The 21,757-nt window shown below is 55.3% G+C and overlaps 1 protein-coding gene across 1 annotated transcript in view; it reads left to right on the top strand.

Moving 5' to 3' along the window:
* Positions 1–4,606, top strand: part of EPHA8 (EPH receptor A8) — a gene marked incomplete at both ends in the record, with an annotated part of 48,503 nt that extends 43,897 nt beyond the window's left edge. Inside the window, 4 exons of the mRNA XM_082009335.1 lie at positions 1,026–1,175; positions 2,366–2,556; positions 2,942–3,097; positions 4,492–4,606. Coding sequence (XP_081865461.1) covers positions 1,026–1,175; positions 2,366–2,556; positions 2,942–3,097; positions 4,492–4,606 — 612 coding nt within the window. The remainder of the gene's footprint in view (positions 1–1,025; positions 1,176–2,365; positions 2,557–2,941; positions 3,098–4,491) is intronic.
* Positions 4,607–21,757: the final 17,151 nt, after the last annotated feature.

Genomic DNA, 21,757 nt, shown 5'->3' with positions numbered 1-21,757 from the left:
CATCCCAGAACTGAAGTGTGCAGTGAACAAAGAAAAGTGAGGGAGGAGAGCAGGGAGCTGATTAAACCTCCCCAGCCAACAGCTCATGTGGGCATGCATGGCCACTGCACAGGGATGCTCCAATGTCCTCACTGGAGTCCCTCCCTAGACTGCAATAGCTCCATCCACTCCTTCAGTTGTCCATTGGTCAGTAGGTGGGTGTTATGGTACAGTGCTGAACTGAGGATGTTTTCTTGTTCAGAACCTTGTGATAAGACAGCATCCTGTGTTCCTCCTTTGTTGTTCTCAACCTGCTCAGGAGATGCCTTCCCCAAAGGGAGTCCCCCAAAGGACACCTCGTTGCACCCCATCAAGGAGTGCACCAGAGCAGGCAGGACTCACTTGGGTGGAGGCAACTCTCCCTAGACAGAGATACCTGAAAGTTGTTCCCAGGCACATCATGACTGCCCCCCAGCTGCTCTGGGAAACCCACCTGATGTTCCCCACACCACAACTTTCTTCTTTGTATGGCTGGCAATGACATTTCCAGCTTAAATGTGTTCTTAGCCCATTTTTTGATGATTTTTGTTAGCATGGTTCTTTAATTCAACAAGTCCTCCTCTTCAGTCCTTGCCTACCAAAGCAGTAATGAACAGGGAGCACATGTCATCACTCTCCTTGTCTGCCACACTAAACAAGTCAGTCCCTCTTCCTGTGCCCAGGGTCAGCTCCATGCTCTTGTGCTCTGGCAGCCCTCGGCTCCACCACATCACTTCAAATTCTTCTCTCTTGAGCACTGAGGGCCAGAATTGTGCATTAAGAAGACCTTACAAGCAGCACAGCTTTCTCCTTGCTCTACTGGAAATACCTGGAAGTCATCCTTCAGGTACACCTTCAGGGTCATCTTGTACAAATTGCCTCCTCAGTCCTTTCCAGAAGATGCCATCCCAGCATATCGCTTGTCTAATCCTCCGTCCCAGCTGCAGGGAGGTAGGGATGCCTGAACCCTGCATGCCCTGAGCCTCCACTGTTGCTTGCTTTTTCAGGGGGGGAAGATCCCCATTCGCTGGACGGCTCCAGAGGCCATTGCATATCGCAAGTTCTCCTCGGCCAGTGATGTGTGGAGCTACGGCATTGTCATGTGGGAGGTGTTGGCCTACGGCGAGCGCCCGTACTGGAACATGACCAACCGGGATGTGAGTGAACGTGGGACAGCATGGTGGCAAGCCTGCCTGTCCTCCTGCCCTGACCCAAGCCAGCCTAGCGAAAAGGGACCCAAGGAGCAGCCCTTTCCTCTCCTCACATCCCCACAGGGCTGTGCACCGTGTGCTTGTCCCCTCAGTGGGGACATCGGTGTGTTGCCCGTCATCGCACTGCACAGCCTTTCCCTTTGCAGCGTGGGTCCAGGCTGTGCCTGGCTGTGTGCACTGCGCGTCTCCCCGTCCCTGTCTGCTGCTCTGTACAAGCCTTTCTGCTGGCTGGAGAGCTTCAGCACATGTTGTGCCACCTTTTCCGTTCCATGGGGGGGGTCAGGGCTTCCCTAGGATCACTGAAGCCCACTGCATTAGCCTGCCAGTCCCTGCTGCACCCAGTGCTGGGACTCCATCCCTTCCACTGCCCACGTGAGGCTGCTGAGAGCCCCAGGCTTGCACCGCTCAGCGTTAGGCTTTGGGCTTGTCAGAGTTAGTGGGAGCCACTCTTACAGTCACTCTTACAGCACGAAAACTGTAGGAAAATGTAGGTTACGTTCCCAACTACAACCTGGCAGCAAAATTTCCAAAAGCAGGCAATAAAATTAATATTTTGACTCTGCAGAACCACAGGACTCCTTTTTTTAACCTATGGGGGACTATAGGGACTATAAACTTAGCTGCCTTCTCCCTGCTCTGGGGTCCTGAGTGTCCTCTCTCTCTCTAGTGTTTTTATTATTTTAGAAGGTGGCTTTGGTGACAACAGGGCATGGATGCAGTGGCTTCACTACCTCTTCCGCACAGTTCCTTCGAGCAGGGTTTCTTCCAGCCGTGATAAGTGGTGGCAAGCCGTGGTTGTAGAACAACTGAACGTGAGTGCAGCTCTCGCGGCTTGTCTGCTGGAGGGAAGCTGCGATATTTGAGGCCTGTTGGATCACTTAATAAATCTGCTGTCATAGCAGTGACTTCTTGTATGTGTGTGGTACCCAGCCTGCTTCCACAGAGACTGCCCACAGCTCGCTGGCAACGCACTTGTCATTTAGCGTGACTTGTGTACACCTGCCCTGCTTCCCCACCTGATGGCCCAGCAGCTCATGCACCAGGGACCTTCCCAGGGACCTTCCCTGTGCACTGCCGTCTGGGGTGCTGAGTTGGGTGGGAGTAGAGTTCCACTTCGGCGTGTGGCTTCCTTCCAGGTCATTAACTCGGTGGAGGAAGGCTACCGCCTGCCAGCCCCCATGGGATGCCCCACAGCCCTGCACCAGCTTATGCTGGATTGCTGGCAGAAGGACCGCAGCGAGAGGCCACGCTTCTCACAGATTGTCGGCATCCTGGACAAGCTCATCCGCAACCCTGACAACTTGAAGTGCACAGCCACCGTGAACCGGTAAGGGCTCCCTGAGCTGCCCCGCTGAGCGGGCTGACAGCTGATGCTGCGCAGGACGTGTGGGTTGCAGCCAGTAGGGGATATTCCTGTCCAGCTCTAGCAGCAGTGGCTTTCCTGCCACCATGGACATGTGTAGGGCCCATGGGCACAGGTGGTGGTGGGCAGTGGGGAGCATCCTGCATTTCACTGCCTTGCTCCCACCGTGGCATCCCCACATCCACCATGTGCAGCAGTGCGCACGCAGCGGCGTGCCTGCCTTTGCCAGCCTGCGAGGGCTGTCTCTGTCCTGCCCCCCTGCAGGGTGACAGGCTCTTTGAGGTGGACCTCACAGTCTGACCACCTAGGACCACACCTCCTGGTCTAACCCCTTCCATCCTGCTCCCAGGTTCACCCAAACACCCTTCGACAGGCGTCTCCTCGACCTGGCCAGCTGTCTGACAGTGGAGGACTGGCTGGACTCCATCCGGCTGGGGCACTACCGGGACAACTTTGCCATGGCAGGGTACTCCTCCCTGGGCATGGTGATGCGCATGAACATTGAGTGAGTACCAGAGTACAAACAGCACTGGTTGGGTTGCCCTGCACCATTCCACTAGCCCCAAACAGTGACCATCCTGCCTTGACTTGCTCAATCTAGTTGGTTCCTGATGCCAGAGACACAGCCCTAAGGAAAGTGTGTTGAGACCTGGGACAATGTCCAAGGCTATGCTGACCTTTGAGAGAAGGTGTGGGAGTTGTACTGAGAGGGTGTGAGTACCAACTCACCTCTGGTGCTCTGTGGTGGCTCTCCCAATGTCATCATAAGTTCACAGGTAATTCAGGTTGTAAGGAGGTCATATAATCCAACCTCCTGATCAAAGCAGCATCAGATATGAGGCTGCTGTGTCCTTGCACTTCTCCCCTTTGTTTCCCCTGCAAAAGGCATGTCTGTACCAAAGTGTAGCTGTGCCACACTGCACAGCTTCATCGGGAAACAAATGGAGCTGGAGGCACCTCAGAGCTTCTTCAGACCCTAGTGCACTGGACTGGCTGCGTGCTCAGTGCAGCTAGGCAGGGAGGCACCATCCAGGGCCTCGGTGTGAGTGGAAGGTCATAGCCGAGTGACCAAGGAGAGCTGGCAAAGATGTGTTTCACCACTTATCCTCCTCCTCCTGCTGTAAGGAGCTTACTTGCCCCTGTCTAGGGGGTCCCCGAGGTGGCTGATTCTCCAAGTGGTACCAGAAAAGACAGCAACTATACCTGCTCCTACCCTGGGCTTACATTCCCCATCCCTCGGTATTAGCATTAGCACCTGGGCTGGCAATAACCTCTCCTGCCTCTGAAGAGATTTGTTGCCTGTCAAAAGGCATGAGGCTGCCAGACAGTAGTTCCTGTGACTCGGGAAGGATGTGACAGTGCATGCCTTGGTCGAAGTGCTGCAGGTAGAGAAGGAGCCCATGAAAAGGAAGATGGAAAGACACAGGCAGAGAGCTGTCATGTGCATTGATCAAAGGCTGGAACTGGGGCCTTTGCGGTGGGACTGATACTGATCCTTGTTTCTCATGCACATCGGGGAAGCCTTTGAGTAGGGAAGGCTCATCATCCATCTGTCTTTCTGACAGGGGTATCTGAGGGCATCTCGCTAAAACTGAATCCAATTTCAGAGCATTGATCTTGTCACCAAGTAGCCCATCAGGAGTGATCACACTCCTGCTCCCGCTCCCTCTGGGGCTGTCACAGCAGCCCTGTCAGGAGGATCTGCCCAAGTGAATGGCAGCCTCTGTGTCCCATGGACCTGCAGCAGCAGCAGCCTTGTGCTGATGGGCAAGCAGAGATGAGCCAGGTCCAGGGTCCTGGGCTGGTCCATGGGGTGTGCACACAGGAAGGAGCAGTGTCTCTCTGGGACTGGGAACAGGTCCAGCCCACGGGGTGTCTGACAGTGTTCTTGTTCTACAGGGACGTTCGGAGTTTGGGCATCACCATGATGGGCCACCAGAAGAAGATCTTGAGCAGCATCCAGGCCATGAAGTCCCACCTGCTGAACACAAATGGCCCCAGGAGGCATCTCTGATCACGAGCTTGTCAGACCCGCATTGGGCATTCCTTAACACTTACCCTGGCAAAGAGGCAGCAGGGTGGTGAGCAGGAAGAGGGGTGTCAGACCAGGACCTGGAACCCCGCGAGCATCTCTTCAATTTCAGCATCAGTGGAAACATGGCTTTCCAGACACCTTGATGGTCCTGCTGCCTCCTTCCCCCATCTGAAGGGGGGAGCAGCATGCTAAGTGGGCTAGGGACATGTCACGCCTCTCTCCATCCCCTAATGTGTCCCTGTGGGATGGGGGCTCCCCACACAACTATGCAGGACAGGTGGCAACCCCTTCACACGGCAGGATGGCCCCAGCTACACCTGCAGATGAACTAGTATCAGATGCAACAGCAATACCAGGAGCAGTGGGACTGGGCTTCCCATGGCACACAGCTCCTTTGGATCTGACAACTGGGGAGTCTGTTGGATCTCTGAACTGTGGAGAGCCCCACAGGCTGTCACACAGCAGAGACACCCCTGCTCCCAGCACCTCCCAGTTCCAGGGTACTCCAGCCTGGACCTCTTGAACTGCACCAGCCTGTGAGTGACTGCATGGTCCACCTGTACCGAGCTCAGGAGGGCAGGTGACGGAGTACAATCTGGCAGTGACAGGAGCAACTGGCCCTGCTTGCAGCGGAGACTTCCCCAGCATGGACGAGAGGTGGCCAGGGCCTGCCTTCTGGAGCCTCAAGAAGTTCCAGGCTGCTGCAGAAGCCTCTCCACCTCTTGAACTTGCCAGCACTGCTCCTCTCCAGATCCAGCACAGGCAGCCCAGGGCGGCCCAGGCACATCTTCTAGGGACACACAGCTCAGGTTTCTCCCCCAGCAGAACACCCACCCTGGCCTCCTGCAAGGCTGTACCAGACCAGAGAGGAGCGGGAGAGTTTGCTCCCATCTCGCATGATGGAGGGACAGAGAGATTTCTGCCAAACTCTTCTTTGCTCTTAGAGAAACCCAAGAGCCGTCTCCTCACTACGCTGCCTGCCTGTGCCCAGGGCTGCCCTCTCATCTGCAGAGGAGGGGTCCTGCGCAACACCTGCGGCTGCAATCACGCAGTCCTACGGCTGAGGACAGGGGGTCTGGGCAAAGAGGATCTTCAGCACTACCCAGCTGGTGAGCCTGGTGGCCGGGAGACCTTCCCTCCACACGCTCTCCTCTCCTCCACAGGAGCATCTCTTTTGGCGAGCTTGCCTGGTGTGGAGCAGTGGCCTCCAAAGACTTGTGGAGCTGGTCTGAGAGGCTGAGCTGGCTGCAGACATGCAGATGTGCCAGGGATGGGGGGGCAGGCTGTGGGCTGGGAAGGTTTCTCTCGGATGTAAATACATTTTTCTATAGGTTTGGGAACTCTTTTACTGAAATACGATGTTAAGTAACACGAAAATGGTCTCAAAGCACAGAAGCCTCAGTCGTGGGGCTAAACTCACTGCAAAAAAATCTGCTGGGAGCATGGCTGGGGAGGGGGGCTGCTGGAGAAGGAGAAGTGCTGGAGGGGAACCATGCTGACTGCCAGGGACCAGCCTGGACCACAGCATCCTGTCCTTAGCACGGGCACAGTAAATCCAGCATCACTTAAATGCACGTACTGGTAGGATCTGGCGTGAGGTCTCTTCCTCCCAGTGCTGTTTGGGCACAAGGTGGGGCGGGGGGAGGGTTAAAGCCATTTCTCAGCTGCAATAATCCTGGCTAAACTTGCCTTTCTGGGGTGGCTTAGCTTTCCATTCAGGGCGCTTATGTCCTGATGGATTCTCTGACTGTGGCGGGCACTTTACTTCTTCCTATGGAAGCTCTCTGTAATGGGGGACAGATGCAATGTGTTGTTTAATTTGTATTGCACCCTGCGTCCTGCACTCAGACCTGTCACCCACCCACCCTGCAGTCAGCGTCAGTCCAAGCCCTGCAGCACAGGACGGTGGGTACTGGCCGTGTCCTCTCTTCCCAACGTTTGGGACTCTCCAGAGGGTGAGTCCATCCTGGACAAACTGGGGAGAGCAGAGGTCAGGCCAGTGCCACAGACCTGTGTCCTTGGGGTTTGCTGGGCAACCCTGGTCATGCAGGCTGAAGGATCTGAAGCAAATGGCCCCTTTCCAGGTGGTTCATGGGTCGGATCCTGCAGCGCGGGGTCACTGGGCTGCTCCGGGCTGCGGGCATGGTGGGACAGGGTTTGCCTTTTCTGTTCAGAGTGTGCACCTCCTCCGGGACAATAAAACTCCTTCTTCCCATGGGCTATCTCCTTGCCTGTTATTGTCCCTGTGCTGCAGCGAGCTGCTTCACCACCTGCAGAGAGCATGGGGGCCCCCATGGCTGCTTCACAGGCACAGCGGGGCTGGCACAGGAATGCCCAGCTAGCCACCACCTTACTCCACTCCAGAAAGTCTCCCACACCTGAAGGATGCTTCCCTGGGGAGCAGGAGTGTCACTGGGATTGGCCCGAGCGCTCAGGGAAGGGACAAGAGGCTGATCGTTCCTAGGTTCCCTGCAGGGTGGTCGCTGTGCTGTGGGCTGGGAGAAGCCCCTCACCAAACCACCAAGTCACTGCTGTGTAGGGCAGGAGATCATGCAAGCACAGAAGATCTTGTGTGCAGAGGTTCCTCTGAACCTTGGGAGTCTTCTGCAGGTTTTCCCAGATCTAGGCTTACCCTCTCCTGGAAATTCAGGAATTGTTAAAAAAAACCAAAAAAACCCCAGTAGAACCTCAACCCTCATCCCCTGCAGTCTGAGCTGAAGTATCTCGTAGGTGGGCTTGCAAAACCCTTCTTGTAGGCATTTAGCTGTCGTTCCAGCTGCCCTCCAGTGAAGGATTTACCTGCATGAGCTGCAGGGACAAAGACAACACCAGCATTTGCAGGAATATTTTTCTTTCTATGAAACCCAAAAGGGCACCACTGCACTGGGTGGGATCGGCTCTATCCGTCACTGCCTGCACACATGCCCCCAGCCTTTGCAGCCCTTCAGGGATGGAGGTGACCATCCCCAGGCAGCGCAGCCCTGCTCCGCACCCCGGCTGTGAGGAAAGGCCAGCCCTGTCCTCCCAGGCTCTACGGCTATCGTCATCCTGCCAGCCCCGTCCAGACCGTCCTTCCCCCGGTCCCCTCCTCCCACCATTCCCTCTGGTGCCCCTTTCCTGAAGCACCAGCCCGCTGGCTGGGCAAGCTGCTCCTGGGCAGTCTCCCCAGCGCTGAGGGTTGGGCTCACAAACCCAGCGCTCTGCGTTCGCCCTTACATACCCCATTTCAGTAGTTGCATTTCCCATCACTACCACCCACATCACGACTGCAGGATACCTGTTGCTCCTGACCTGTCCTTGTCCCAGACCCACCTCCTTTCCTTCCCCACTCCCTCCCAAACACATCCTTGGGCATCATGTTCCACCTTTCTAGTTTGCTGGTTCCTTCATCTGCCAGAGACCTCAAGAAATATGGTTGGCAGGGACCACTGAAGGTCACCTGCTCCTTCCACACACATGTCCAGTGCACACAGCTGTGCAGGTTCTGCTCAGACTCTCACCCCAGCATGAAGAGAGGGACAGCAACCATGTCACACCTCGCCCACGGTACGCTGCTGGCACTGGGCACAGTGGGGCAGCCTGGAAATGCTGGGCCTTGTCAGTGTTCACCGAGGACCCACATTTCACTAGTTTGTTTCAGTTATGAATAAAGCCAGTATCCACGTTGTGCAAAATGTACAAAGTTTTCTTAAATTTCCCTGTCAAAGCCAGCAGTGATCCGTGGAAGGATGGGGGGTGCTGGTGCCTGGGCAGGAGCCGATGCACCCGGGTGCTGTGTGCATTGCTCCGTGTGGGTGGGGGCCTGTGTCCAGAGCGGCTCCACAGCTACTACAGCATCACTTTGTGAGACACTGAGAGGACCATGCCCAGGGCGTCACCCCACTCACAACGCCTGAGAAGACGCGGCAGGGTTGTGTCATTTTTAACGTGTCATTTCTTCGTGTCTGAAAGAAATTGCCATGAAAGTGCAGTCCTGGTAAGGGCGAGTCATCGAGGGCTGCTCTCCGGGACACAGAGTCACGTTTCCAGACCTTGTGCACGGCTCCATGCTCCCAAAACTGAGACCCACTGCAGGCAGTGGCTGGCTGGGGGACAGGGCTGGCACTTGGGGATCCTGCGGGCTGAGAGAGGAACTGGCTCGGCAGCAAGCCCCTTGTGGAGAGGACTTAGGGAACCTGTCCAGGGGAAGGAGCTGGTCAAGAGGCAAACTCTTCCATCTGAGGAGAGGTGATGGAAACTCTGGCTTATGTATGACAGCAAAGAAACCCCTTCATGTATCAAAATAGCCCTCAGGATTTTCACACCTTAAATGTCCCCCAAGAAACGTTTTTTCCAGTTTGCACCATTGGGAGCTGGTCTTTCCCTGGTAAAACAGCTTTTCTTTTCTAGTCACACACAATATTACCCCAGGCTACCAATAAGTCATCTCCGAAGCCAAGTTTGGCTGTGTCGTTAGCAAGCGAGGCTCTGCGAGCTTTGTTTGCCTAGAGGTGGTAGTCTGGACTTGCAGGGCACCTGCAGAGCCCTGCATGGAGCCACCCGTCTCAGCTCCGCACCCACGCTCAGCTCGTGCCAGCGCCGCGTGGGCTTGCAGGGTCAGATGCACTCAGTGGGCAGTGTTAACAGATGGCGAACTCTGCTTCGTATGTGCTGATGTGCTTCCTGTCTGGTCACATACCAGCTTAGTCTGCCAAGGAAAGCTGTATTCCCAAACCACCTTCTCTCTCTGCTTTTAGCACAGTCCTTTAGCATCATGTCCAAGCAAATTACTCAGGATAACCTGTTCCAAGATAGAAATATCATCCATAGCTGCTGTTTTAACCCTTGGAAGGGTTACGGGTTAAGTTCTTTTGAAGAACTTACGAGTTTTGAAGTATCCCATAGGTCACGTCTTGAAAACCACCATGAAGGTGCGAGATAGCAGCACAGTTCATTCCCGGACGAGCAGAGGCTGACGGAAGTGCCTGCTCTGCAATCAGGGCAAGGTCTCCCTACCTCAAGCGCCCTGGACTTGGGGAGGGATGAGTCAGGACTGCAGCAACCCCGACTTCTGCCGCAGGGGCTGGGAGGATGGACAGGCTTCAGAGCACAAACACAGATCTCTCGTTATGAGGTCTCCATCCGAGCCTGCTGCCCTGAGTGGGAAAACTCCATGGGATATAACCCAAAGCATCTCACTCCGAGGGGAGCACCAGGAGATCCCCAGACACACACAGCCCAGCTCCTCAGGGACCTGTGACACGCCCCACCACCTGCGTAGCCTGGGTTGCACGGTTTTGCTGTGCAGCACGTGAGCAGGACCCTTGGCTCTCTGCACCCATGGCAGTTTATGGGTCCCTCATCCAGCAACCCAGGCCCAATTACACCTGCTCTTCTGAGCAGGCTGTCAAACGTCCACAATATCCAGACAAACAACAGACCCTTTCAAATTTCCTACATGGAAACTCCTGGCAGTTGTGTCTTGGGAAATCCCAGTGCACAGTTGCTGTATCTCCTGCTTATGCTGGTCCTTCCAGAAGGGAATCGCAGACCACCTGCAGGTGCCAGAAGGATTTCTGCATGCAAAGCTGGCAACACTTCCCTTACACACCGTGCTGCTTATTCTTGTAAGTAAAAAAAGAAACCAAACACCTTTTTTTTACTGACTTAAGAAAGCCTCAGGGGTTGCACACCACATAGGAAACTTGCAGAAAGGGTAAAGGCATTGAAACCTGTTGATATAGACTTCCATCCATGGCACGTTAGAGATTTTCATTTTGCTGATGCTGAAAGAGGTGAAATTGTTCCCAGGCACTCACTGATGTCTTCCTGACCCCAGAGTCGTTCACTTATATGGATTTCTTACTACTCATAATTTCTTTCATTTCCTTCCCCCCTTCCCATCTTCCTCCCACAAAGCCATCCGGAAAACTGCTGGGCTGTGGGACAGAAGGTGTGGGTGCGGTGGTATTCAGCAGATAACACGGAGCAATCTGTGCCCTTCCCAAACACAGAGAAGGTGCAAATTAACTGGGTGTATCAAGGGGGAGCGGCGCATGCGCTGCAGAGGATGATGAGCAGTGTTGTTCCTGCGTGGACAGGAGCTGAGGGAGCGTGGGGTGGCAGAGGCCGTTTGGGTATGAACTCGGGGACCGATGTGTGCTGCAAGACAGGCAGGGCGTGCTCCAAGGGCACCATGTGAACTTCCACCTCTCAGTGCAGAGGAGATGCAGGAGACGACGGAGAGGCAGGAGCAGCAGGCTTATGCCTCCCTGCCCAGTGGGACTGAGCCCATCCCGCAGGCACACGCAGCGGGGAGAGATGAAAGTTCTGGGCTCCTCCTCTAAACCTGTTATGAAAAGACGAGGTTCCTCATTACAATTCCTTTATTTCTCTCACATTCAGACCTGCCAGCGAAGGGTCAGCAAGCACTTAAGAAATCTTCAATTCTCGCGGGTTTTGAATTTACATGGGGTTTCTTGTGTCTGAGCTGGAGGAAGATTATGAATAAAAGATTAAAATTGGAGGTCTGCAATCATTTAAGAGCAATGCAATGAGCATTTATTCTGTGAATGAGCACAAGCCAAACACTGATATATACACACCAAAAATTAGCAGCAAATTTAAAACAGGGCCTAAACAAAAGGCTGTGCTCTTTGATGTGACTCTGCTGTGGTGCCGGGAGGAGAGAACCTGGGGACCTGGAAATCTCTGGGCTCTGTGGGGTCTTGAGAGCCTCCTTGACTCCAGATGCTCTGGAGGAGCGACGAATCCTGCCGGCTCCACTGGTGCTTTTCCATTGCTGAGCCCTGCTGGGAGGTGTTAGCGTGGTACAGGAGCATCTTGTGCAAGAGATGGGGCTCTTCAAGAGAGAATGCAGGGATGGATGGTGGGGAAAGGAGGGCAACTAGGACAGATTTGGGTGAACTAGGATGGGGCTGAGACACTTGGGAAGAGCTGAGGCAGGAAGAGGAACTGGGATGAGCTGAGAGCACAGGGGAGCCAAGGTAGGTCTGAGCCAAAATAGGAGGCCTGGGCAAGTTGTGCCTGGTGTGGAAAAGAGCTTTTCATAACTAGAGGCAATGACTTATCGAGTATAAGCTTTTCAAAGGAAAAAAAAAAAAAAAGCTCTAGCAAAATCTTTGTCTTCTCTGCTCAGAGAGATGAAAACAGGATGAGACTTGATAGTGTGTGACCCCTCCTCTGGCCATGGGCACATCTCTGTACGTTTTCTCACCATGCCAAAAACAATGCTCTTACCAACACCTGACCTTCCTCCCTGCATCCTCACTGTTCCAGGCACTTTGATTTCTGTTCACTTCTTTATCAACACTATGATACTTACGGGAATAGCACAGACATGGCTCGTGGTTCCCAGAGCAGCCTCTTTCAGGCTTTGCTGGGATAAGAGACATCCTGCCTGAAGTGCAGCATTAGGCTCCTCAGTGCTGCTCCCTGCCTCAGTTTCCCTTGTCCTTTTAGAGTCCTGCTCCCATGCCTGAGCCAGTAGCTCAGATCTCACCTCTCCAGCCTGCAGGTCATTTGCCCACATGCCAGATGTGTGTGTTCGCAGTGGCCTGGGATTACCTGTGCGGAGAGCCCCGGTGGCTGATGCTGGTGGGGGGAAGGCAGCAGAAGGCAACTGTGATCAGGAGAGGCTGGAAGGACCCCAGCCATGCACAGCAAGAACACACCACATTCCCTGGAGGGGTCTGAGGGGAACAGTGCTATGGACAACCTGATCTGTGGCGGGTGACAGCCCCACTCTGAACATGATGCTGGATGGGAGGACCTGGAGGTCCCTTCCACCAGCCCTGCTGGATCCTGTGAAATTTCCAGACAGAGAAATATCTCTAAGCAGCAGATCTCACCAACAAACGCTGTACATAAAGCACTGAAATGTTATGGTACAGCTTTCCAACACATTTCCAAGCCTCTCGCCTCTTTTGCCAGCAAGGGCTCGGGCAACGCAGTCATAGGCAGCATATCCCCACAGCCAGTACCTGTCCTGCATCGCTCTTCCCCTCCCGCAGCTGTGGTGGGTTTCAGCCAAGCGCGACAGAGGACCGCAGCACTGAGGACCACCTGCTTCTACAGGCTTTGAGGGGACACGATGGCTGGAGAAAGAGCGTGCGGTGCAGCAGGGCCCCCACAGACAAGACGGCGGCAGCCTCAGCTTATGTCTACATATGTCCAGGAGAAGGCACAAAAGAGGGACCTGTGACAGCTCCCTCGGCAAAGCTTTGCTTGCAATGAGCACTGAGACACTGTCCTGAAGGAAAGTGCCCCTGAGAGTACTTGTAGCTCACGTGCTCTGGTTTTCCATGCTTTACCCTTGTCCCCTGCTCTCCTGCCACTGTCTTCAGCTGCTCCCTGAAAGCATCCCACCACCTCTCCTTCACCTTCCAGGCCACCCGGGCTGGTTCCACAGCCTGTTGAGGGCAACGAGCAGGGTGGTGAAGCACCCTCGGTGGTGAGGGGGTCTAGTGATGCTCGTAACCGCAGGTTACACCAGCTCTCACCTCCCTGCCTATGTCCTTTGAGCAGAGCAGTGCCCGAGGAGGAGAGCTGTCATGGGGACAACACATGTCTATGAGAGGGTGGCAACACATTGCTCCTTCCTGGGAGGAGCAGAGTTGCAGCCTCTTTGAAATTTCTTGCACACACATCCCAGGGAGCCAGGAGGGGCACTGAGCTGGGGAGAGCCTGGTTTTTTGTTTTGTCTCTGTAGAGTGCCTGTCAGAGACATCCACCTCTGGGAGGACAGGATGGACAGATGGACGTGGCTGGGCTGAGCAATGCTTGTGGTGGGCTGCAGGGATAAGGCCTCCAGCGTCAGTGCTGACAGCCGTGGCCGCCGACTCTCTGCCGTCACAAAGCAACAACTTCAATTCGATCCTCTCCCAGGACTGCTCCCACCACTGACAAAAATCCTCTTCCTCAGATTTTACACGTCCTCATTTCAGCAGCCAAGCCCCTGACACCACTCCTTTGGCTTAGGGACCCCGTCCTGCCCTCTGGGTAGAGCCCTCCTTGCCCACCCTGTTCTTGTTGAGCACCCTGGAGCTGCTGGTCCTGCTCTGTCTTGGGGTTCCAGTGCAGGCTGGCAAAAACTTAATTCTCTCAGCCTATAACTGTGGGAGAAGGACGGGGGTGATGAAGCAGCTCAAGGACGAGCAGCGCCTGGTCCACCACCAGTTCTCCAACAGCCTGGTGAAACAGCCCTGGGAAGACGAGTGGGTCTGTGCCAGCTGCTTCTCTCCAGTGTCCTGCATCCTCTTGTTCTCGCTTGATTTTCCAAGCCTATTACCGTATCTATATTCACATTTACTTTTCAAGCCTCTCCAAAATCCCAGTACATTGCAAGGTGGGGAATTTAAAGAGTAGTTTATGAAAGGGACACAACAGCACAGGTCACTTGAATTACACAGAGTTGGCACCTAGGACTGGTTTTCAAGGGCTAGCATTACACTGGGGTGCAATTCCCCAGTTTTTTAAGGATGTTCAGTGTCCATCGGAGGCATTTGTGGTGACTGCCCACAGCTCTCGCTCCTGCCAAGTGGCTGTCTCTCACCGAGCCTGTATGTTTGTGTAGGTGCTGGGAGCTGAAGCGTAGGACAAGAGGGCAGATCCAGGCAGACCTGTAGTGAGTTTACGTACTCGATGGTAAGAGAAGATAGGTAAGGCTCCATCTGGAGATGCTGTGCAGGAAATGGCTAGCATTTTCGCTTGTTCGCCCCAAACCTTTCTTTTCCCTGTTGCGGTTTCAGCATCTTTCCATGTGGTGGTGGGGGATGCAAACCTGCAGCTTGTCGTGACCAAGACAGGTATGTCTTGCCCTGGGTCACCTCCAGGAGGTTGGCTTTGCCTTCGTGAGCCCCTTGCTGCCGTAGGCTGTGTGGGGATGGTGGTCCCCAGGTCCAGACCTCTCCTTGTGCACAAGTCCCACCATGGAACCTGCTGCGCAGGCTCAGTGGTGCAGGATGTGCTTCACCTCAGCCCTAAGGGAGACCCGGAGTCTGTGGGGTTCAGTCAGTGTCTCACCCTTTTGGTCATTAGCCCAGAATATTTTAACATCCTCTGGATGTTAAAAATCCCTGGGAGGAGGATGAGCGATGCCACAGCCTCGTGGCAATCCCTGACCAGCCCCAGCCTCAAATACTGCTTCTGGCAGTCCCTCCTTTACTCTTCCTCCATGGCGGCATTGCTCTACTTCTGCATTGTTCAGTTGCCCCTGAGCCTGGATTAGCCATGTCCCTGCCTCCACATCTTCCTGGAGTAGGACAGGTTTGCTCTGGGGAAGAGGTGTCTCCCTGCAAGTCACCCTCCTGGCACTACAGGGCTGGGAGGAGCTGCCTGGGGATACCTCCAGACCTCTTTATTTGATGCTGAAGTGTCCCACCAATTTTAGATGGAAAGATTTGAGACTCCAGGAGGTGGCTTCTGGCTGAAAGCAGGGTGTGGTGCAGGCAATCCCAGGGAGCCAGCAGCGTCTGTGCCCTGCAGGCACGTGCAGGGACCCCCAGATTTTTCACTGGCATCTGCCTGTTCTCTGCTCCTGGAACCTGCACCAGTGGTCTGGCCACAGCAGGCAGCCCGTGCCCTCCAGGAGTGCAGCCTGGAGGGTCAGGACAACTGGCTCGCGGCCAGGCTGTGCTTTGTGGAGGGCAGAACCCACCATCTGCCACTGAACCATGTGCAGATCTCCGAGCCGCTGCTATTTTAGGTGCTCTTGACAAAACTGATGGGCTCAGAGGAGGGGTGGAAGCAAGGCAGGGAGGGAAGGGTGATGGGATGGATGAAATGTCCTGCAGACACTCAGGCTGCTCTGAGCCAGCACCAGTGGTATCTCCACCAAAACCAGTTACTTCTCCGTGCTGGATCCCTGAGCCATGTGAAAAGCCAAAGCAGAGAGTGCTACTGGGAGATGGAAACTTGACACAGGGAAGGGAAAGGCAGCAGGGTCTCCCCAGTGACAGGCTCACCAGCTGCTGCCAGCTGGTGTACTGATCTAGGCACGCCGGGGATGGGCACCAGTAAAGGGCCAAGTCTCTGCAGCTGAAATAGGAATTTTCTCTCTTGGTCCTCTGTCCTTTTTGTCAGTGCTCCAAGAGGAGTGGAGATGGCTGCCCACCCATTTGTCTAACTCCCAGCTTGCCTATCCTTTAATCTTATTTTTCTCTTCCTTATCTTCTCTTATCAGCCTCAGTCATGGACTCCATCAGCCTTCCCTTCCCTGCAGACCTCCCTCCACCATCCCTGCTGGGAGCTTTGCGGCAAAGAATCCCACACCGCTGCTCACATCCCTTGCTGTTGCAGCAGAGACCTTGGCTCAGGTCCTGGCACAGGCTGGGGAGCCTGTCTGCTCTCCTACACCAGCAGTAGCTCTGTGCAGCCTGCTGCTGGGATCTGCGCCCCACACCCCCATCCCACAGCAGCAGGGTCTTTGGAGTCTCTTGCAGGCAAGAGCAAAGCCCTTAAAGAGATGCTTTTGGGGGGCAGCCAGACCCTAGTCACTGTCTGCCATGGGTGCTGTCTTCTCCTCTTCTTGTGGGCCATGGCCAGCTTGTGCTTCCCTGGGCTCCCACGCACCACTAGCAGCACGGAGGTGCAAGTGTCCCACAGCCCGGGGCCAAGAAAAGCCTCCAGCAGCCACGGAAGAGACGGAGCAAAGACCCATGCAACCCACTGGCTTTGCTGACCCTCAGAGGCCAGAACCTGAAAGCTGGTGAGTGCTGGCTTGAGCTTACCTGGGATATCGCTGACTCGCGGGCAAGTCCCAGCCACGTTCCCACACCCCGGCCCCAGCCCATGTGCAGCTCAGCCCTTGCTTCCTCTCCCCGCTGGCCTCCCCCCGTGGTCCTGGGGTCCTCCATGCCGGGCAGGGCTCCCCCACTTTTTGCACTGGCCTTTGTCTTGCTGAAGTGGAGCAAAGCATGAAATATGAATGAGCTACCGTGGCCTGTTGTGTGCTGCGAGGCTGGACCCTGATTCGATTAGCACTGATGTTTCTTTCATGAGCGAGAGGCTTTCTCCTCTCTGGAGCTCTTTGCGGCAAACGCCGAGTGCAGTCACGGAAGCAGACAGCTGATCGACCACCCGCTGCCTGCTGCTGCTCCGGCTGCTGCTCCGGCCGCTGCTCCGGCCGCTGCTCCGGCCGGCCGGCCATGCCAGCTTTCTCCCTCTTCCTCGCCTGGCTTCCTACGCCAAGGCAGAGCTGTGTTCACGATGGAACGGTGCTGGGTATGGCCAGACGCAGAGCAGCGCTGCTGAGGGATGAGGTGGTGGGACCCTGCCTGGTGTGGAGGCTACAGGTCAAGGTGTGCAGCCAGGTACCTCCTGCACAAGGGATGCAGCTTCTGCTTCTGCTCTGGAGATGCAGGGTCGGCTCCCAAACAGGCTGATAAATGCTCTCTCTTCAGCAAGATCTTGATGATTTTCCTAATGACCAGGCCTGCAGAATAAGCCTGGCTCCTGAGAATTCAGCCGAGTTATTTCAGGCAGCTAATTGTACCTAGCAAGGACATTCCTACTGTTCAAACTTTTCAGTTATATGGGATGTGAGTGCTGATGGACTTCCCCAGAGCTGCTCTGTGGGGCAGGAAGAAGGTGATGCAGCAGACATAGTAGTGCATCCACCTCTCTCCCTGCCCCTGTTTGGCTTTAAAACTTTGTGCATCCTAACTTGCCTCAGCTTTCTTTGTGCAAGAACAGCCATTCCTCCCTGGCTCCATCCGCACACCCGAGCATGTGGCTTATGCTCCACAGGAACTCGATTGTCTATTTCCCACATGAGTGGCTGCAGGAGGCATCAAAGGCATGAGAACTTTGCACAGAATTAAATGCTTGAGCACCTGGAAAGGGCTGGCAAATCTTGCGGCTGAAAACTTTCCCTCTGCCTTTTGCATCCCTGAACTACATCCGTGCTGTTAATCATGTGCACGTGTAGGATTTCACAGGCAGTACTGGCGGGGGCCAAAAAATCTCCATCTGTGAAGCTTTTCAGCTCTCAGTTGGCCAAGGGCAACCTGATCTGACTTTGAAGTCAGCCATGCTTGGAGCTGGGGGCTGGGCTGTGGACCTCCAGAGAGCTCTTCCAACCTAAATCTTTGGCTGAGCCTCGTTTCATGACAGCCCTGGCAACTCGTACCCTCCAGGCTGTGTGTTTTCGCTCTTTCCCTGCTGGAACAATCCAGTCCATCCTCTCTGGTGTTGCTTTGCTTTGGGAAAAGCTCTGTCCTTTCCTACATATGGATTTAAATGGCAGCTGCACACCACCAGCTCTGTTCCCAGCGAGAGACTCATCGACCTTCAACAGGTGCAAATCAGGACATGATACAATTAGCTCCAGAGCTAATTTTCTGTCTGCCCACAATGCGGTGTGACTTCTTGGGTGCAGTTTGAAAAATGCTAGTGGCATCATTAATGTGGGTGGGTTGCATACGCCAGCTCCCCATGCCTCCCTGTGCTGCCCCTTAGCCAAGGGCACACGGGTTCCCATGCTCTTCTGCCCATGCTCCGAGGAAGGGCCACATGACGGAGCAGGAACAACCTCCAATGCATGACAGGTACAAGCCAGTCTGCTGAAATAAATGGAGTAGTGACGGGCTAAGAGCTGAGATGCCGTAAAGCAACCTAAATGCACTGGCTTTAGCCCTTCAGCCTCTGAAGGACTGACCCAGTTCTTACCCCTAAATCCCGCCACCTCTCCTGCCCTGGGGCATCTGTGTTTTGGGAGCACATCACCCAGGGATGCAGCCCTTCCCCGGCAGCCGCCCGTGCTTCCTCCCTGCCCAGCGGGTGGGATGCCTGCCGGGATGCTGCTTCCAGATGCTTTCCGCCACTCTGCTTTTGCCTCCCGTGCGGGGAGGGCAGGGATGGAGGCGGGCGGCAGCGAGCAGCGATCCCACGGCCCCGGGGAGCACTTGACACGCGATTCCTCTCGCACAGACAGCGCTTTACACGCTATTGCTGGCACAACACAGCAAGCGGCCAGCGGTTTCTCTGACACACACGTTCTGCCCTTCAGCACCCTGGGCTCATCCTTCTCCCAGCTATCATACCAAAGCCACCAGGTGCTGTTCTGGCAGCATGAGTGGTGGTCTGTGCTCTCCAGAGCCCAGGGGAGCAGCAGCAGAGCAGGTTCATCGCTCTGCCTCCACTCCCTTTGCTCTGCCTTCCGCTGCCCCTCCACTCCTCACTGCCTGGCTGCCTCAGGCCACCAGTGAAGCTTTGATGGGGATGGTGATGGCTTTCCCCTTACAACATGCACTGGACTGGAGCCACTGGTGGGAGGTGACCATCCCAGCCATAGCAAGCAATTAGCCACCCCACCACTCCAGTGTGGTTAATAGATTATGTTTCAAATTGAATTTATCATTCTTGGCTCTTTTGGTCAGGCTTTACAGTGTCTGTCTTCTTCCAGCTCCAGCTGACAGTGGTTGGCACTTCCATGGGCCAAGTTACGGTGCAAATCCAAGCCCTTCCTGTGCTGGTTACCTTCCTGCCCTGGAAGGTCTCCACTTACCCTGCAGCTCCTCCTGGTCCCTCACCCATTCTGCTATACCCAGCCTGAGGGGTGACCAGACCCTGTGTCTACCATGAGGTGGTGATAACACCTCCGGGTGTTCCTAAATTCTGGGCCATTTCTTCAATTTGGGGCCATTGATGTGCACAGAGGGTTCAGTATGTTTTTTCCTCCATGCATTTGTCTGCAGTGCAGTTCACCGGCTGTTGCGTGGCCATGCACCACACTCAGCCAGGTCTCCCCGGCAAGCAGAAGGATGGTCCCCTGCCCAGAGATGCTCTGTGCCCCGGCACAGTCTGGTGGGGTGGCTGGTGAGACCTGTGCAGGCTGTAGCTGCAGAGGATGGTGGGCACACTTCTCCTCTCCCAGACGTCGGGCTTCGGACTCCATCTGCTGTAATAAAAGTGAAATTTCCCCGGCTTGTGCCGAGCTGCCTGTGCTGGAGGAATACGTGGCACTGCTGGTGCTCAGCAGTAAGCAGGACGAAACTAGGGCAGGCAGGGATGAACTGGGCTGTGGATGCAGCCTTGGGAAGCCTGGGTATTTCCCAGGAAGGCTGAAACCCCCACTTAGCCTGATTACCAAGGCTGCCAGGAGCGGTCTAGCTCAGCAGAAAGAGGACAGAGGCCACTCGAGCTGGTCCTTCCAGCATCGCCCATGTGAGTCAGGGCTGTTTGCAGCATCCCTGTGATACGAGAAAGTTCTCTGTGCGGATGTGCTGCCTGGGTGACCAGTGCTGCGCAGCAGAGGGGCTGCCGCCCTGATTTTCCAACTGGGAGCGTCCCATCAGGGATGGAGGTCTGCGTGGTCATGCATGCACAGTGGAGGCTGCTCTGGAGCTTACACAGGACAGGTCTGCAGTGCTTTAGCAGCAAAAGGTGCTTTCCCTCCTCCCACAGCTCTGCCCGGGGTAGGCTGGGGCCGTGTTTCCTGATGGGATGCCCCTGCTCCTCTGCCCACATCCCAGGGCTGTGTCTCTCCTCGTGCATGCCCCTCGCACCCTGCCCACCAGGAGTCTGCAGCCAGCCGTGTTTGCTGCAGGGAGAGGAGGAAACCAAGCCCTCCCTTCAGGGCAGGGCTGGATGTGGCGCTGGTGCCCAGTGCAGGAGTGTGTGAGCCATGCCGGCCTTGCCTGCCTCCCTTCTCCTAATTGCCTGGGGCTGGCTGCTCCCAGCTCTGCTGGTGGGGATGTGTGGGCAGCTCCTGCCCATTTATGTGTGAGGAAAGAGAAAATACAACCTGGTGATTTTCTCTGGGGGGTTGAGCACAGATCAATCTCACTGTGCGCTGTGAAGCCTAAAGGACACCTTGAAAACTTCTTTTGTCAGGAAAGAAGCTGATTTCTCTCTCCCTGGGGTTCCTTGGGGACTTCCCAACAGATTTCCAGCATATGCGAGACCATTTTCCACACACCCACCTCACTCTGCTCTGCCCCTTCCCCTGGGACCCGCCGGCAGAGCATGCCCACAGGCTGCCACTGAGACCTGGGCAAGGGCTCCTCAGCTGGGATGGGGTGCAGGAGGCACCGTTTTCATGGATGTGTGTTCTTCCCTGGGTTCGTTGTAATCTCTGCTTTCTGTGGCTTCTGTCCAAGAGGCCTCATATCCCTGGATGGAGAACGTGCCCAGGGAGAGAGTCTCATCCCGGTCCCACAGGTCCTGGCACAGGGGCAGAGCTGCATCTCCGGTGCTCACTCCCTCCCTGGCTCGGCCGCAGAGGACCTGTTGCGCAGACAGCTGCAGGTGGTGGCACATCGTGGCAGGGCCAGCCCGGCCCCAGGAGCCAGCAAAGGAAACCTCACAGCACAGGGCCAGGTCAGGGCATCAAGCAAGCATCCACGCAGCTGGGGCCAAGCCCCACACAGCAGGCGGATTCAGGACTTCCCACGAAACAGGAGTATCCCTCTCCTCCCTTCCCATTGCAGCTGCTCCCTCCATCCCTCCCAGCACATCCCGCTCCCAAGCCTGCTGTGCCTCAGCCTCTTTGCTTGGCACAGCAGAGGACAGAAGCCCCCATGGAGAGGGGGGAGCAGTAGACACCTCACAGACCCCCCCCATTTCCTTTTCCTCCCCTCCAGCTGCTTATGGCAGGGCCAAACTGGGCATGAAAAGTTAACGGGACAAATCTTTGTGAAGGCGACAAGCAGTACACTGGCTTCTCCAAGACAGCCATCACCACCCCATGCCCCCATCCCTGTGATCGTACCACCCCAGCCCTTACCTTACTCCAGATGGGAGAGCTCGCCATGTGCATGGAAATGTCCCCATGTCCCATAAGCTCCAGCCAGGGCCCCTCACTTTGATACTGTAATTTAGCAACACGAAAACAGTTGCTTTCTGAAATTAAGCCTACAAGGAGTTCTCCTTAAGCTGGGGGAATTATTTCCACATCATTTCAAATTTTCTGCTCTATTAATTTCCCTCTAGTCTGTCATTTTCTTCATTTGTCCCAAGGCTCCTGGGGTTCAGTAGAGACAGTGCTAGGCATGATGCTTAGTCCCTTCTCCTTGGGCCAAAACCTGGTGGCTGTCTGCGCATCCAGCCTTCTGGATCCTTGTAGGCTCAGTCAGGTCCTGGACTTGCAGGCCAGAGCTGCCCCAGGGTGATGGATGCTCCTCCAGCTCA

Source organism: Phaethon aethereus (genome assembly GCF_964289735.1).
Source record: "Phaethon aethereus genome assembly, chromosome: 21".
In the NCBI taxonomy this organism is placed as follows: Eukaryota; Metazoa; Chordata; class Aves; order Phaethontiformes; family Phaethontidae; genus Phaethon; species Phaethon aethereus.
Note: the sequence above shows the minus strand (reverse complement) of the source record. Positions and strands in the feature narration are given on the sequence as shown.